Source organism: Mixophyes fleayi, chromosome 3 (assembly GCF_038048845.1).
Source record: "Mixophyes fleayi isolate aMixFle1 chromosome 3, aMixFle1.hap1, whole genome shotgun sequence".
Lineage (NCBI taxonomy): Eukaryota > Metazoa > Chordata > Amphibia > Anura > Limnodynastidae > Mixophyes > Mixophyes fleayi.
The window spans coordinates 46,186,884-46,205,426 of NC_134404.1; the positions used below are offsets into that span (position 1 = coordinate 46,186,884).

Genomic DNA, 18,543 nt, shown 5'->3' on the forward strand with positions numbered 1-18,543 from the left:
CTGAGAGCCCCAGATTACCCTAAGTTGTTTTTATGTGTTTTTTTAATAATTGGAGGAGGAAGAAGGGGAGGGCGACAAACCAGTGTCTTTCCTATAACCCCATACAGTTATCGTCTGGATACAGAGTACAGAAAATTTCTCCCGAAACGATATTGTAACGACTGAAAGCCCAGATCAGCATGCTGATTCATGTGTACATGATTTACAGTCAGATCTGTGCTCTTCATCCGTCATAACCATTGGCTGAAAAGATAGTGACTCTGCACACTCCACAGAGATCTATGGACACTGCCGGTCGTGAGTGCATACATACTGCAGGATCGGCACAACATCGTTCCATCGTTGAACAAGATTTTTAGTGCGGTTTAAAAATCAAATCAAATCATACAATGTGCTTTGAAACTGTATTCGCTTATCATTGCAGTGTGCACACTAAAGCATTATCAGCCGAACGGTCGTTTATTGTTTGATTGGCCCGATAATTAGGTTAAAAACCTGCAGTGTGCTTAAATCAGACTCTGTCTAATCCACACTCAGTAAGAAATGCCCTGTCTCTGCCCAGCCTCTACCATCAGAAGGTGAAACTGTGCCATCCCTTCGGATGCTGCCATCTTGCACCATAATCTATGTGGTTAAAATCTGGAGGCTTTAACCAAATATGAGCACATGCCAAACACATACTGGTAGGTTAATTGGCTTTTATCAAATTGACCTTAGTCTCTCTCGGTCTGTGTCTGTATGTTAGGGAATTTAGACTGTAAGCTCCAATGGGGCAGGGACTGATATGAGTGAGCTCTCTGTACAGCGCTGCGGAACTATTGGCGCTATATATATATATAGCTGATGATGATGATGATGGTGCCGTCACCAAATGTCATTGCTGCTGCAGTTTCGAAATGACCCTTTGTGTTGTACAGCATGGGTGGAACGTAACTAGTTCTTGGGATGTACTCTGGGAGTAAGTAAACACTTCAGATTGAGTAAAACAAGAATTGTATGTTACAACAAGGACAAGATCACAGGTATTTTCTTAAACGCAGTCACTCATTTACCAATTTGATGATAATACTGCAAAAACAAAAAACAGAAATGGAATTCAAGTGTGTTCGTCAGGGCAGGATTAAATCTCTTTCACACAAGGGTTCTACTATAGAAATAATGAATTTTATGTGTTATCAATGTCTTTATTTTTAGCCGCTGCTGCCTGAGTGATTACAATCTATTGAATGGATAATACGATACAATAGCAGGCTAGACTGCATGTTGTGTGGGTGAAGACTGCAGGCGGCGTATACTGATTTTCCAAGCAAGCGTTTAGAAGGAAATGACTACTTGTCAATGTAAAATAGTTCCATAAACCGGCAATGTAATCTACATTTATTTTATGTGTTTCAGGCAACTTTTATCAGTCACTGCATTATTTTAGAGATTCAAAATCTGGCAAAGAGTGAAAATGTTACAATGTGTTTCAGAGACTTTCTATGGTACAGTAGGTAAACCCAGGGTGATCTGAACTGCATTATAGGACCCGGGACAAGCAGTGCATTGGGGCTCTACCTACACAATAATAAAAAATATAATCATAATATAAAGAATAAAGAATAAAAATGTAAGTTATCAATAAAATGAAGCTTATATTTATTGGTATCTCCAACAAAATCAGTGTTTAAATATTAAGAAAAACATGCTGCACAGCATAGATGAATGCACAGAAACATTTGGACAATATAACATGAGACTTGATGTTTAAAAACAAGAAGTTCAACACAAAAATAATATTCAGTTGGTAAATCATAGAAACGTAGATGGCACAGTACGACATTACTATGAACTATTAATTATTAATCAAGTGTTCAACACAAACATTTGCTAAATATCTTTGCAGAAAATTGCTTTATAATTGGCCAAAGGTCAAAGGTCTTCAGGATGTCATTTTCCATTCACATGAGTGAAAGCCGGTTCAGATGCTGCTGCCCCATCGTGCTGCGAAGCTGATTCTTTTATCACTTTCAGTCTTGAAAATGAACGTTCTCCAGCACAGTTGGGTTTGAACTTTCTGAATAAATCTCCCAGAATAACATGCTGAAAATGCTCGTGGGGGCCCCTGGGCAATTTCCCAGTGTGCCCATGCGTTAAGACGGCTCTGGGTAAACCTCCACAGAGAAATTTTCATCAAAAATAACTTGGATCACAGTGGGTCATAAAATCTATAAGCTACCGTATTCATCATAGTAATAATAACAGGAAACAAAAGGGGTAATTACCATAGTAGCAGTTTGAGGGGCACCTGCCTTTCCTGCCAAAACCCCATGGACCTAATTTAGAGTCGGACGCAAAGTCCGTTTTAGGCGCATCTAACCAAAAAACACTACCACGCATGTGCAGAAAGCACCAAATCTGCCTGCATCTTGGACGCAATTAACGCTTGTGACTTACTACGAGAGAATGGGAGGAACACGGAATTGTGAAGGCGTGACCATGTAAATGCACCCTAGTCGCAGTGAGGCGCGGACGCAACACACGTCAAAACAGGGCTAAAGCTGTTCGGCAGGAATTAGGTGGCGCAAGCGTTAGCTAGCTGCAGGAACTGCTCGCAGCTCGGTAGGGTATTAAGAGTGGGACGAAACTGGGTTTGCTTGCCACTCGTAATACCCTACCAAGCTGTGGCACACTCACACTCCTACACTTCTTAAATGGACTTTGCTTCCGACTCTAAATGAGGTCCCATATGTGTGTCAGTTTTAGCGGTGGATGATGCTGTGGGACCCACAAGTATCAAGCTACACTCCTGAGAGGAAGTGTGTTGTTTATATGAGAAATATTTTCCATCATCAACCCAGTTTATAATCTATTTTTATCTAACCTATCCTCAGATCTGATAAGCTCCTGAAACCTATACATGCATATTTGTGAAAGCTATTAATAGCTCTTTTATATAAGCCAATATGTATATAAGGTTTTAGTCCCTGAATTCTAAGATCATACAAAGCTGACTGCAGTAACATGACCTGACTTGTACAAATCCTTCACTCACTTCTGTTATTAGTTATGTACACAGGAGTGTAACGCTGCAGAATTGTGTAACTGCAGTTACTGATATTTGCCTGGGATAATGAAACCTTCTAAGGTGTTTTAACAGTTTTTATAGGCTGCAAACTGTGGTGTGTTGGCAGCGATTCATCTGTTTTATTACAAAATACATCTATGTTCAGTGCTATATTTATAGGATAGTAATCATTAGTGTGCTAATAGCAATTACAAACTAGCACTAATTACAAAGTAATATTAACAGTTGCTTTCGTGTTTGCCCTTTATCCTCAATATGTGTTTGACAGCTCTTCTGCTACAGATCTCCAGCAGCAGTCCTGTTAATAGAACTGACTTTTAATATTAATATACAGTATATAAGCTTCCATATTGCAGCCCAAATATAAAATCTACCACCACAAACCAGGAATAAAACAAGTGTTACAACAAGGCTTACATCGTGGTGATGCGTTGAGGAAGATGTGCCTGCTGGATCAGTATGTTTATAGGGGAATACCTCTGGGTAGACTCACAAGGGCAGTCCGCTTGCTTTGTCCCTCTGCCGTACTCGCAGAATGCTGCCACTCAGCTGAACGTTCTATTGTGCAGAGAGATTGTGCATAGACGTGACTTGGGCTATTTATATAATATATGCTTCTTCTTCTAGCGTTCTAATCTACCACGTTACTGTACTTCCACTAAATGTAGTTTGGACAGAGGGGTAACCCCGACAGACCATCATCCAAATACACCTTTAAATGCTTGCAAAAAAAAAAAAGTCAACAGAAAAAGTGAATTAAAATGCAGCTATTTTGCAAATTGCTGTTGAAGTTGATTCATTCCTTATAATTTCCAGATATCACAATTTAGGGATTGGGGGCAGGGAGGTATTGAATTGGGTGGGATTGGCAATAGGGTCCTTAACGAATTATACTTCTTATTCTTCACATGTTTGATATGTGTTGAGTAAATGAACTTGCAGATCTGATGTTCTCTAAAAGCTGCCAGTGCATTATTAATGTGCAATTTCCCATGTAATAAAAAAAGGGGCAATCATAATTTCCTGAAAGCAGTAATTTGTAGGTGTAGACCCATATCTCCAGTTCACAATAACTTCCAATTCAACTGTCATTTTGATGTGCAAAGCTGGTTATTAATTTATTGTAATTAGGGAGGTAATAACAAATCTCAAATCTGTAAAATGCCGCGGTAGCTATAATTAGTTATTCATTTATTTGTATCTGCCCTTCAACCCAATGAATGAAATGATTTGAAATTGCCCAGTTTATGATCGGTATATGGATAATACATGAGCTGATGGACAGGCTCCCTGTATGTTATGTACAGATGTACAGCAGAGCTCTCCCTGCAGCTGCTGCAATACCTCATACAGCTCTAGCTGCTTTCTGCTGAGGAGAGCACCAGCGTGCTCTCCTGCTCTACTCTCTCAGGATTATTATTCCTTAATGCAACAGGAGGACAATGAAGCTGCCAAATGGGATTGGAATTTGAATAAGAAGACTGATGTGTTATAGGAATACAGAAGTGACTTGTGAATAAACAGATTATTACAAATGGATTATTAAAAACAAAAGTGCAGAACCAGACGATCAGCACTTTGAAAAGTGAATGAGCGACTGTGTGGACATTGCAGGTAAAGTCATTTTTAATTATCAAGTGGAATGAGTCACTTGTGGGAGTAAGTGTGACATAGAACACAACCCCCCCACCTCTGAGGGAGACATGGAGTGACGCGGCATGGGGTCTACACCTGGGGAAGCACCATCCTTCTAGTGTGGTCCATTCAATCTGTGGAACAGGCTGCAGGATGGCAGAGGAGATGCTGGCACTAGATAATCTCACATGGCTCTCGGAAGTGCCCAATTCTACCAGGGACTCGTCTCACCCGCTGGGAGTTGACACCAATTTGTACTCCAAGGTTCTGATCACTGTCCTGTACATCCTCATCTTCTTGGTGGGCACCACGGGGAATGTGCTGACCATACGGCTGGTGCTGAAGAAGTACAGTCTGCACAGCCTGCAGGGCACGGTGCACTACCACCTGGTGAGCCTGGCACTGTCAGATATCCTCATCCTGGTGATCAGTATCCCTATAGAGCTCTACAACTTTATCTGGTTCCACTACCCTTGGGTGTTCGGGGACGCAGTGTGCAGGAGTTACTATTTCCTGCGTGATATCTGCTCCTATGCCACTGTGCTGAACATCGCCAGCCTGAGCTGTGAGAGGTACCTGGCTATCTGCCACCCCATGAGGGCAAAGGTGATCATGTCCAGGATGAGGACCAAGAAGATTCTCTCTGTCATATGGATATCATCCTTAGTATTTGCCCTGCCCATGGCTTTTATTATGGGAGTGAGATACCAGAACATAACCCCGGAAGGAGAGTTTGATCCGTCTTCATTAGTGTGTACCAGCCTGGTGTCTACTGCCACTCTGAAGATCTTTATACAGGTATGACGCTGTCTTCGATCTGGTATTCTAGATATCACTCTGTCTGCCGATCTGGTATTCCAAATACTGGTATCACACTGTCTGCCGATCTGGTATTCTAGATGTCACTCTGTCTGCCGATCTGGTATTCCAGACACAGGTATCACTCTGTCTGCCAATCTGGTATTCTAGATATCACTCTGTCTGCCGATCTGGTATTCTAGATATCACTCTGTCTGCCGATCTGGTATCCCAGATACAGGTATCACACTGTCTGCCAATCTGGTATTCTAGATGTCACTCTGTCTGCCGATCTTGTATTCTAGATACAGGTATCACACACTGTCTGCCGATATGGTATTCTAGATGTCACTCTGCCGATCTGGTATTCCAGACACAGGTATCACTCTGTCTGCCGATCTAGTATCCCAGACACAGTTATCACTCTAGCTCTGCTTAAGACCTATTATTAACTTTTAAATCACTTTATTTGTAACCCTCTATCTCCACCGACCCCTCATTCGTAATTAGATAGATAGATAGATAAATTTGTTCTCTTGCCCTCCCCTTCCCCATATCTCTCTTTTCCTTCATCTCTATTTATTCCCCCCCCTCTGATTATCTATTTCCACCTGCATCCAGTCTTTCCCCGACTCCTTTCTCTTTATCGCCTCTCTCTTCTTTCACCTCTCTCATTATTACTATTTCAATAAATTAGCAGCATGCACACAGCTTGTTAAAGTAGCAGAGATGTGATCTTATAAATACACTGGTATCGCTATACACAATTATCTCTGAACATTATATATTTTGAGCATTTTACAGCACATTCCAACCTTTGATATGTAAAGGGGTAACCCATGTACTCCCTCCTGTCCCAATAATAGTACTTTGGTGGGACCAGTCTCCTACATTCTATATAACATGGTGTCAGCGCTGACACAGAGCAGGAGATACCACACCGCACTACTAAGATCTCATTGGCAGAATCTAAATTGCATTTCAAAAGGTTATTAAACGTCCCTTGGGGCTGATATAGACACTTTTTGACAAGTGTTCACTTTACTTTACATTTCTTTGTGTCAATTTAAACTTTGTTTGCAGCATTTATAACTAGGTAAAATATAGAGGAGTTCTATGTGATCACTCATTAAGTGCATAATGCATTGTATCCAAGGAAGCTTCTACACATATTATGGAGAGACAACCAGGCACCTAGGGAGAGAGACAGACAGCTATTGAGAGAGAGAGACAGGCAGCTATGGAGAAAGAGAGAGGCAGACAGCTATGGAGAGAGATAGGAAGCTATGGAGAGAGACAGGCACCTAGGGAGAGAGAGACAGGCAACTAGGGAGAGAGAGACAGGCACCTAGGGAGAGACACAGGCAGCTATGAAGAGAGAGAGAGAGAGAGAGAGAGAGAGAGAGAGAGAGAGGCAGATATGGAGAGAGAGACAGGCACCTATGGAGAAAGAGACAGGCAGCTATGGAGAGAGAGAGGGTAAGGCAGCTATGGAGAGAGAGTGTCTCCATGATGTAATCCTATCAGCAGTCAGATTCAGCAGAAGTATGGCAAGTACAGCAGTATTGCCTTGTAAATGACATCAGAGAAATGCAGTCACAATAAATTAGTCTTGTGTTTACAGATGCTGATTAAGAAGCTAATTACTCTGGAACTGAAAACTGCTTTTGCTTTCAGGTGTGATATTCAAGATTTTAATTTATTAGAATTTATTTTGCATGACACACACATTGAGTCACACATTTTACAACTGTCCCTACTTGTATGCTGCTGTCTCTCATAGGAATTAAGTAGCACTAATTAAAACCACAGTCCCTATCCAGCCAGCTTGCTCAGACAGTGTATTTAGCAAAGTGCGAATTCCATTGTGATGCTCAAAGAATACAAACGTATCATATATGGAAGAAACTTAACAAGCAGTGGGATCACCAGCCTAGTTCAAATCCAAATGATCCCAATGAGATGTTCATGTGGAAAATTGATCTTTGCTGGGTCAACGTGGCCAAATTTAAGTAAACTGGCTGCCTGGATTACAATGTGTGTGGTCAGCTTTGTGGGGATAATATCTGTCTAATAGAGTTTACAATCTATAGGTGCTAATTCATAATCACACAGTACCTCTCATTTTTCCAATCAGCACACTGTCCATGGTGCTGAAAAGACAAGCAAAATAACACCTCTGCTAAAGTGTACACTGAGCATGTGTGAACTTATCACCAGGCATGTGCTGTGCAAACTTCCAGGGAGTACATGGAGGAGAAAATACCCGTTTGTAGGAATCTATGACCTGCAAACTGGATTTGTTCTAGGGAAAACGATTGGCACTTAGCAACAGCAGGTTAGGCAGCAAGCCTCCCGAGTATGCTGAGGTAGAGGGAAGTGAAAGTATTTTCTCTTCCCCTGCGAAAAAAAAATGGAGCAGTGAGTGCGCGTGTGCGCGTACGCACCCGCGAATCGTGTGCATGTTAGGTCATGTTCATGCTCGTGGTCACATGGGAGTGCCAGAGTGCCAGAGCACTGCTGTTCAGATTTTTCGGAAGCTCGCTGGTGGCAAACCAGTCCTAGAAAGGAAAAGTGTAAAATAAGAAAAATGGTAACCTTTGAGCCTGACAGTTCTGGATGATAGAAGGAAAGATTCATAGGGAGTGGCTTCTGAATTGGATTGTATCTATGTCTGCATCTTTCATGGTCGCCACAATCCATCCTCTGATAGTAGAGGACTGTCAGGATAAAGCATAGATCTGATATGCTGAAATAGAATATTGGATGTCAGGACCCAAATAAATCTTTGCATGAATACCTAAATTAACCTGATGGTCAATTCAGATAAAGGTGTGACCAAATGAGGCCAAGAACATGTAATTGAGTTAGGTAAACCCTTTGTGCAGAGACCAGCTTTAGATATGCAGATCACAGACATCCATTGTATTTGATCATGTATTTCCCTAGCTAGTTTACTTCCCTTCAATAGGTAGTATAAACACAAACTAACCCCTAGGTGTAAATTAGAGAGCTTGCATTTATTTACAAGGGATAATTCATAACTGCAGGGTAAATAGGTTGTATCAAATGAATCCATTGATAAGCTAGTGTAACAGTTAAAGAAGCAGCGTCTGATGTAATGGTGTTTGGAGGTTTTTACATCCCAGTGTGAGGAGATAAGCCTGCCACTTTTAGCAGCTTCCAGGACATAGCACTGTTTGCTTGTGACACTTAAATAGACTTGTAGGTACCGCTCAGCATGTGGCCTGGCTCAATGGGGCCAGGGGATAACATAGCCTATATGTAATACTGTATAGACAGAAAGAATTCAGTTTTAAAATATGCCACTTAAAATCAATAAAAGCAGAGATCAACCACCTATTCCTCAATAGCATGATGAAGGGCAGCTCATATGGTAAATTAAGAATTCTGACCCACAGAGAAATGAAGAAAAGGAGTGGAAGCTCTGCGAATGCCCTGTACTTAGGCATGTTTGATATGAAAAGATGAACAAAGTCATAGGGGATTTGTTAATGATAAGATTGGATCGATGTAACGCTGTCCAGGACAAATATATCACATTGTAGAATTGGTTAATAAATCAGGCAACAGGTAAATTTGGTTTGAAAAGGTGTCCCAGGACACAACCCCGATTAGCATTAACCCTGCCCCTGTGAATGCCGCACCCATTTGAGGTTGCTTAAAAATCTGTGTTCTGAGGGAACAAATTGTCAGACTTTTGGGGATCAATCTAATTGAAGGACTGTCCATCATTTCTGCCTGCCCCAGGCATACAGATTATTATATGTAAGTAATGCTCTGTACGTTATCTCTTTTATTTTAAACTGTTTTGCTTGTTATGTCAAATTTATTATTTGTTTATTCATTATTTTTCTTTATATCTGTATGCCCTGTACCTTTTGTATATTAAATCTAAAATTTAATAAGTTGCGTCCTTGATACTCTAAAGAATCCATAGCCTGTGTAGAAGAGAGATTGCTTATCCAGGTTACCCAGTGTGTGATTGGTTGATACATTTGATTAACAAGCTGTGTGTGCTTGTATGTACATTTGTGTAACAGTCTGGAGGTGTGAAGAGTTAACCCTGTGGGTGCTGGTGTGAGTCTTGCTAGTTTTTGGAACTAGGAGCCTGTGTGCCAGCGTGGGACAGTATATTGGGGTCCTATTGCCCATAACCAATAGGTGGTGGCTGTACCTGAAGTGTCTGGGGGGTGTGAGAGCGCTGTGTTTGGGGGCGATTCCGTAGGTCTAAGAACCTGTGTGATAGGTGAGAGAGACTGCGGGCTGAAATCGTGTGTGACCTCATACAGCAAACACCCCAACGTCACGGCAGCTGGGAGCGCGTTCCTGACAAGGACCTTGCCGGGCGAAAAGGTTTTCTACAAGTAAGGAAAAGCTGGGAGATATTGGTCCTGATTCATTAAGGAAAGTAAGGCAAAAAAATGAGTAAGTTGTCTCCTGGCCAAGTTAAATACTGGCTGCTTTTTCATGTAGCACACAAATACTTGATAGCTTTATTTTTACACTGAAATTTAAAGTTGATCTAGGACATGCCCTACCCCAACTATAAACCTGCAATCACACTTTAAATTTACCTCCCCCTCCGATGCAACATGGTCTTGCCAAGGTGCAAAGTTACTTCTTTTTTTTGCTTTACTGTCCTTACTTATTCAGGCCCATTTTCTCTTGTGGGAGCTGTCAGAGCTAAGTTGGAGAATAGGCACAAAGCCACGCAAACGTTAGGCTCTGATGAGTTTTATATATATATATATATATATATATATATATATATATATGTATATATATATATAACATCAAATTCAGCTATGGGATTATTGAAAGAGGAAGTCTTTTTGTGACCTTTTAGAATGATGTGTTATGGGTCTGAGGTGTGTATGACGGTCAGTTCAGCTCCTCTAACTGCTATGGCTAGGGCCAACAAAGATGCCAATTTACGAGATAAATAGATAGATTGCCAGAGGCATGAGGCAGTCTAGGGAAGCAGACAGACTAGCTGAGTCCAGTGACCAGGCAGAGGTCAGGGCAACAAGAGTTTAAGCAGAATCCAGTAGCCAGGCAGAGGTCAGGGTCACAAGCAAACAAGCATAATCCAGTGATCAGGCAGAGGTCAGGGCAACAGGCAAACAAGCAGGGTCCGGTAATCAGGCAGAGGGTCACAACAGGAGATCAGACAGCAGCAAAGCAAAATTGGATCAGGGATAAACAAGAGGCAAGCAGCAGCCAGGTATAAACAATGAACTGCCCAGAGCACAGATTGAGGCAGGTATTTGAAGCTGTGAGACAGGTGCAGTTCTATTCATGTAAGTAGATTAACTCCTGCAAGCATGGTGTAAAGCTCAGGGGCAGAACAACAGCACCTCTGGAGGATTTGAGGTACTGCTGCCACATGCAACGAATAGGCAGAGTCGTAACATAGATAACCCCAGGGGAATATTCAGCCCTATGCATAACTGTGATTAGGGTGAACGGATGTAGAGTAGAAAGCTTCTTTTAGATGTATTTTTATACATAAGCAATCCCTTCTGAGAAGGAAAGAAATGTCTGGGACACCTTCCATACGAAACCTCTTCAGCTTTGACATTCAGGACGGGTCTTATAGAACTGTCTTTCTTATAGGAAACACGTGGCTGGTCCAGCCTTTGGCATTTGGGTCCGCCAATTCTATTTTTCCCTGCCATAGAGCCAGTGCCTGTACTTCATCTAACTGAGGACTGCAATTCCTTGAACAAGGAATATGAAATGCCTGGTGTTGGAAACTAATTAAAGGGAGGTTTAACCCATACTGGATTGTTTTTAACAACCACCTGTCTGTTTTAATCTGCTGCCACTCCAAAATGACTCTCTGAGTGTTCTTTAATGAAGAGGATATATGGGTGAACTTACCGTAACTGCGGCCTCTCTCCATGTATTTGGGCTGAATCTCTGGTAGTAGCTTGGGATCTGTGTACAAAGCTTCCTCATTAAGCTCTTCTTGTGCCTTGGAAGTCTTGGGCAGGACCTGTGGGTCTTTAAATCTGACCCCCTGGAAGAAAGGGCCTCCTGAAAGGCTTATTCACTTTCTTGAGCTCTCAGAAGGATTTTTGGGCTTTTTGGTGTGCTTTGACCTCTTCTATACACTGAGGCCCAAAAAGGTCTGCATCTGTCAGATTTGGGGACTCAAGAGATTTGTGAACAAGGACTGCTAAACCTGCTCTGGTCAGCCACCTAAGCCTATGGGTATTACTGGAGATGTAATTAAATGATTGGCCTATTATAAGAGTTGCTCTGCTAATTGCTTTGAGTAGGGCTATCTTGAATGCCACTAAAGAATTGAAGAAACATCCCCTTCTCTCTCTGCCTTGTCTAACACAAATAGCAAGGGTCCAGCTGCATCTGCTATTATGTATTATATCTTCCACAATATGCGGTCTGTGTCTTTTTTCCCCCACAATAGAGGCTAAAGCTGGGTCAATATCAGGGGCAAATAAAGCAGTACCAACTCTTCCTCCCTGATAAGTGTTTCTCTAAAAACTAGCTGTGCAAATTTTTGGACCTTTGAATTGCAGCAATTATTGCACACAGACATTATCTACTTGAACAGTAACAGGACAATCTACTTGTAAACAGAGCTGTAGTGGAAGAGTCTGGGACATCTGTACTCTGCATTTCACCTTCATGCTTCAGAGAAATTAGATGCTGAGTGGAATTAACCTCGGGACAGCCGTTACCATAGCAGTTAAAGTGAATTTGTCACCAGGTCCTGTAATGGTATTTTTTTGCTTTACGAATGAGGGTCTTGCTCAGTGCTGAGAGTACTGGTGAGGTGTAAGCTGAAGTCAAAGGATTGTACAAGACAGAATAATGACTGATCTATCTATCTATCTATCTATCTATCTATCTATCTATCTATCTATCTATCTCATATCTATCTATCTATCTATCTATCTATCTATCTATCTATCTATCTATCTCATATCTATCTATCTATCTATCTCATATCTATCTATCTATCTATCTATCTATCTATCTATCTATCTATCTATCTATCTATCTCATATCTATCTATCTATCTATCTCATATCTATCTATCTATCTATCTCATATCTATCTATCTATCTCATATCTATCTATCAATCTATCTATCTATCTATCTATCTATCTATCTATCTCATATCTATCTATCTATCTATCCATCTATCTATCTATCTATCTATCTCATATATATCTATCTATCTATCTATCTATCTATCTATCTATCTATCTATCTATCTCATATCTATCTATCTATCTATCTATCTCATATATATCTATCTATCTCATATCTATCTATCTATCTATCTATCTATCTATCTATCTATCTATCTATCTATCTATCTATCTCATATATATCTATCTATCTCATATCTATCTATCTATCTATCTATCTATCTATCTATCTATCTATCTCATATCTATCTATCTATCTATCTATCTATCTCATATCTATCTATCTATCTATCTATCTATCTATCTATCTATCTATCTATCTATCTCATATCTATCTATCTATCTATCTATCTCATATCTATCTATCTATCTATCTCATATATATCTATCTATCTCATATCTATCTATCTATCTATCTATCTATCTCATATCTATCTCATATATATTTATCTATCTCATATCTATCTATCTATCTATCTATCTATCTATCTATCTATCTATCTATCTATCTCATATATATCTATCTATCCCATATCTATCTATCTATCTATCTATCTCATATCTATCTATCTATCTATCTATCTATCTATCTCATATCTATCTATCTATCTATCTATCTATCTATCTCATATATATCTATCTATCTCATATCTATCTATCTATCTATCTATCTATCTATCTATCTATCTATCTCATATATATCTATCTATTAGGGATGTGCACCGGCCACTTTTGGTGTCTCGTGTTTTATGTTTTGGATTCGGATTTGCTTGAGGTTTTGGGTCCGGATTTGTTTCGCAAAACACCTGTCGAAAGGTTTTGGTTCGGATTTAAGGTTTTGGATTCGGATTTATTTTGGAAAAAACATAAAAAGTGTTAAAAACAAGTTTTTTTGGTATATTTTTACTCCTACACTATTATTAACCTCAATAACATTCAATAACAATCATTTCCACTAATTCCCAGTCTATTCTGAACACCTCACACCTCACAATATTGTTTTTAGTCCAAAACGTTTCACTGAGGTAGCTTTCTGGATTGCATAGTGCAGTGGTCCCGGTACACAATTTGCAGCATATACAGGTTGTAGTTCGAGCGTGTCAATACCTCTTGTTTTTGACGATGACAGGTCATTTTCATTAATTTATGATTTGGCAGCAACAGACAACGTTGTTTAATATCTGATACGCCTCTATCTGGACTGCATAGTGGAGTGGCCGCGGTACCCAATTTGGTACCGGGGCCACAATACCTCCTCCAACTTTCAAGTGTAGTGTTTATAATTTATAAAAACTACAGTAGTTATAGCATGTCAATAACTCTTGTTTTAGACGACCATGGTACAGAGCATTCATCATTGAGATCCCATCAAGTATGTGAAAGACAGACAGCGTCGAAGTGTTATTTGTTTGTCTTTGTTAACCAAAAAATTGTCGCTGTTGCAAATATTCGTGCAATGAAGAATGACTTTTTAATTTAAAGGCTCAAGCTTTCAAGTGTAGTGTTTATAACTTATAAACACTACAGTAGTTCTAGCACATCAATACCTCTTGTTTTTTATTATGACAGGGCATTTTACTTTTGGTTTAATATGTTGAATTTGTTTTAATTTTGTTTTACTTTGTGCTCATAGCAAACGACTGTTGAATTGTCACATAATGGCAAAAAAAGAGTTGCAAGATGGAATTGTCCTTGGGCCCTCCCACCCACCCTTATGTTGTTGAAATAGGACATGCACACTTTAACAAACCAATCATTTCAGCGACAGGGCCTACCAAACAACTGTGGCTGAAATGATTGGTTTGTTTGGGCCCCCACACCAAAAAAGCTATTCATCTCTCCCTGTACAAACTAAACAGGCTCTACTGAGGCAACATGTCGTCCTCATCCTCAACCTCTGATTCCTCTTCCCCTACAGTGTGTACTTCCTCCTCCTCACACATCATAAATTCGTCCCCGCTGGACTCCACAACCACAGGTCCCTCTGTACTATCTGGAGGGCAGTGCTGTACTTGATTGAGGAATTGATAATTCATTTTTATGAACATCATTCAACGTTCTGAGGAAGCAACCTCCTTCGCCGCTCACTGACCAGGTTCCCCGCTGCACTAAAAACTCTTTCCGAGTACACACTGGAGGGGGGTCAACTCAGGTAAAATAGAGCCAGTTTGTACAGGGGCTTCCAAACTGCCTTTTTTTCCTGCCAGTAACAATATGGACTGTCTGACATGTCTACTTGGATGGTGTCAGCAAAATAATCCTCCACCATTTTTTCTATTGTGACAGCATCCAATGCAGCAACAGTAGACATGTCTGCAATGGTTGGCAGGTCCTTCAGTCCGGACCAGATGTTATCAGCATATCCGCCAGCGGCTCTTTTAGGAAAACTGTGCTTTTTCCTCGCAGCCACAGATGTGGAAGAAAATGAGGATGGAGCTGTTGGCATGTCACGGTCCTCTTCAGAGGACAATCTCCTGACCAGCAGGTCTTTGCACCGCTGCAGACTTGTGTCCGCCGGAAACAGAGACAAAACATACGCTTTAAACCGAGGATCGAGAACAGTGGCCAAAATGTATTCCTCTGACTTTAAAATAGTGACCACCCTCGGATCCTGGCAAAGTGTACGAAGGGCTTCATCCACAAGAGCTACATGCTTGGTGGAATCACAATGGTTTACCAGCTCCTCCCTCACTTTCTCCAGCTGCTTCTGCAACAGCCTGATCAGGGGAATGACCTGACTCAAGCTGGCAGTGTCGGAACTGACTTCTCGTGTGGCAAGTTCAAACAGCTGGAGAACCTTGCACAACACGGAAATCAGTCTCCACTGCGCTTGACTCAGGCGCATCCCCACTCCTTTGCCTATGTCGTAGGTGGCGGTGTAGGCCTGAATGGCCTTTTGCTGCTCCTCCATCCTCTGCAGCATATAGAGGGTGGAGTTCCAGCGCGTCACAACCTCTTGTTTGAGGTGATGGCAGGGCAGGTTCAGGCTTTTTTGATGTGCCTCGAGCCTGCGGTAGGCACTGGCAGAATGCCGAAAGTGTCCAGCAATTTTGCGGGCCACCGCAAGCATCTCCTGCACACCCCTGTCACTCTTGAGGTAATGCTGCACCACCAAATTAACGGTGTGGGCAAAACATGGGACGTGCTGGAAATTGCCCATATGCAATGCCCGCACAATGTTACTGGCGTTGTCTGACACCACAAATCCCCAGGACAGTCTAAGTGGGGTAAGCCACTGCGAAATAATTTCCCTCATTTTCTCTAATAGGTTGTCAGCGTTGTGCCTCTTATTAAAGCCTGTAATACACAATGTTGCCTGCCTTGGCACGAGCAGACGTTGTGTAGATGCTGCTACTGATGCAGCTGCTGCTGTTGCTGCGGAAGGGGATGCATCTACCCAGTGGGCTGTCACAGTCATATAGTCCTTTGTTTGCCCAGAACCACTTGTCCACATGTCCGTGGTTAAGTGGACAGTGGGTACAACCGCATTTTTCAGAGCACTGAGGACACTTGCTCGTACTTCTCTGTACATCTTTGGTATCGCCTGCCTAGTGAAGTGGAATCTCGACGGGATTTGGTACCGGGGACACAATACCTCCATCAACCCTCTAAATCCCACTCCACTGATGGCGGACATCGGGCGCACATCTAACACCAACATTGCAGTTACAGCCGCAGTTATACGCTTTGCAATAGGGTGACTACTATCGTATTTTGTGGTGATGGCAAACGACTGTTGGACGGTCAATTGTTTTTTGAAAGACGTAGCGGTCTTACGACTTCCCCTCTGGGAAGATGACCGACTAACAGCAGCAACAGCAGCAGTGGCAGTAGTAGGCGTACCGCTGCAGGATTCCTTGGATGAATCCCGTATAGAAGAGGACTCAGTCTGGCTGGTGACATGGCCTGCAGTACTAAATCTGATGGAGATCGTGGAGGAAGTTGACGAGGAGGGTGTTGGTGGTGTGTATCTAACAGGACCAAGGGATTTAGATGTCCCTGTACTGATGACGGTCCTAAGCCCAGTTCCTGAACTAACCACTGAACTATGAAGGTTATTCAGGTGACGTATAAGGGAGGATGTCCCTAGGTGGGCAAGATCCTTACACCTGCTTATTTGAGCTTTACATAAGCTACATATGGCCATACATTGGTTGTCCGGATTTGGATAAAAATAACTCCAGACCGAAGAGGTGCATTTTTTGGTCATCTGACCAGGCATGACGATGGGCTTTTTCATCCCATGGACATCAGCTGTTTCCCCCCCTGGTGCCTCATTTACAATAACCACATCACCATCCTCATCATCAAGTTCCTCCACAGCGCCAGCTACATCAATAGCCTCCTCCCAGTGTACAACATTGACACCTTGATTATCCAAATCTGGATCTACACTGTGGGTGATCCTTCCAACATATGCAGAGGGTGTGCTGCAAATGCTGGATGGAGTCACCTCTTCCCGTACAGTGATGGGAAGGTCAGGCTTCACAACCACCAACACCCTTGGACTCGCCTTGGGGATTTGTGATGTCATCTGTTTAGAAGGCAGAGTTCTTTGCTGTTTTGTTGTTGTTGCTGACAGCATAACTCTCTTAAATTTTTTGTAGGGGGGGGAGGAGGAGGGCTTAGATCCTTGGGTGAAGCTGGACCACTAGTCATGAACACGGGCCAGGGCCTAAGCCATTCCTTGCGACTACGTGTCGTAAATGGCATATTGCCAACTTTACGTTTCTCCTCAGATGATTTTAAGTTTCTCTTTTTGCTACTTTTTGAGAACTTGGGCTTTTTGGATTTTACATGCCCTGTACTAGGAGATTGGGCATCGGGCTTGCCAGACGACGTTGATGGCATTTCATCGTCTATGTCATGACTAGTGGCAGCAGCTTCAGCATTAGGAGGAAGTGGGTCTTGATCTTTCCCTACTTTATCCTCCAAATTTTTGTTTTCCATTATATGTAGCACAAGAGAGCGTACCCCTAAGCCACACACACTCGGCAAAGCCTTTAAAAATTATATGCGGCACAGGAGAGTACCACTGGACTTATACTGCTGAATCAGTGAACTTTGTAATATTGCAGTACCACTGGACTTATACTGCTGAATCAGTGAACTTTGTAATATAGCAGTACCAATGGACTTATACTGCAGAATCAGTGAACTTTGTAATATTGCAGTACCAATGGACTTATACTGCAGAATCAGTGAACTTTTTAATATTGCAGTACCACTGGACTTATACTGCTGAATCAGTGAACTTTGTAATATAGCAGTACCACTGGAATTATACTGCAGAATCAGTGAACTTTGTAATATTGCAGTACCAATGGACTTATGCTGCAGGATTGTTTTTGGATATTTTTTTTTTAATTTATTTTTTTTATAATTATTTTTTTTTATTTTTTTTTATAACTTTTTTTTAAAATTTAAATAACTTGGGAATAATGGGGAAATAACAATGCCCTTAGAAGGACAGAGCACAGGACACAGCACCACTGGACTGAACAGGACACAGCACAGGACCCAGCAGCACCACTGAACTCAGAAGGTCAGAGCACAGAACACAGCACAGCACAGCACAGAACTGAACAGGACAGCACAGAACTGAACAGCACAGCACAGCACAGAACTGAACAGCACAGCACAGCACAGCACGAGATATAGCAGGACAGAGGACCACCTAACACAACCTCCCTCTACCCTGATCAATGCCCGAGTGAAGATGGCGGCGGCTAGCGGGGAATTTATAGAATACGAGTATCGCGAGATCCGACAGCGGGATTATGACTCAGAGCCTCGGTTTCAGTTTTGCAATTGGCGGGAATACCCGGATCTGT

The 18,543-nt window shown here is 41.7% G+C and overlaps 1 protein-coding gene across 1 annotated transcript in view; it reads left to right on the forward strand.

The window, feature by feature from the left end:
* The first annotated feature begins 4,614 nt into the window (after positions 1 to 4,614).
* Positions 4,615 to 18,543, forward strand: part of NTSR2 (neurotensin receptor 2) — a 51,154-nt gene continuing 37,225 nt past the window's right edge. Inside the window, 1 exon segment of the mRNA XM_075201424.1 lies at positions 4,615 to 5,500. Within this exon segment, the coding sequence (XP_075057525.1) occupies positions 4,856 to 5,500 (645 nt within the window). The 5' untranslated portion in view covers positions 4,615 to 4,855.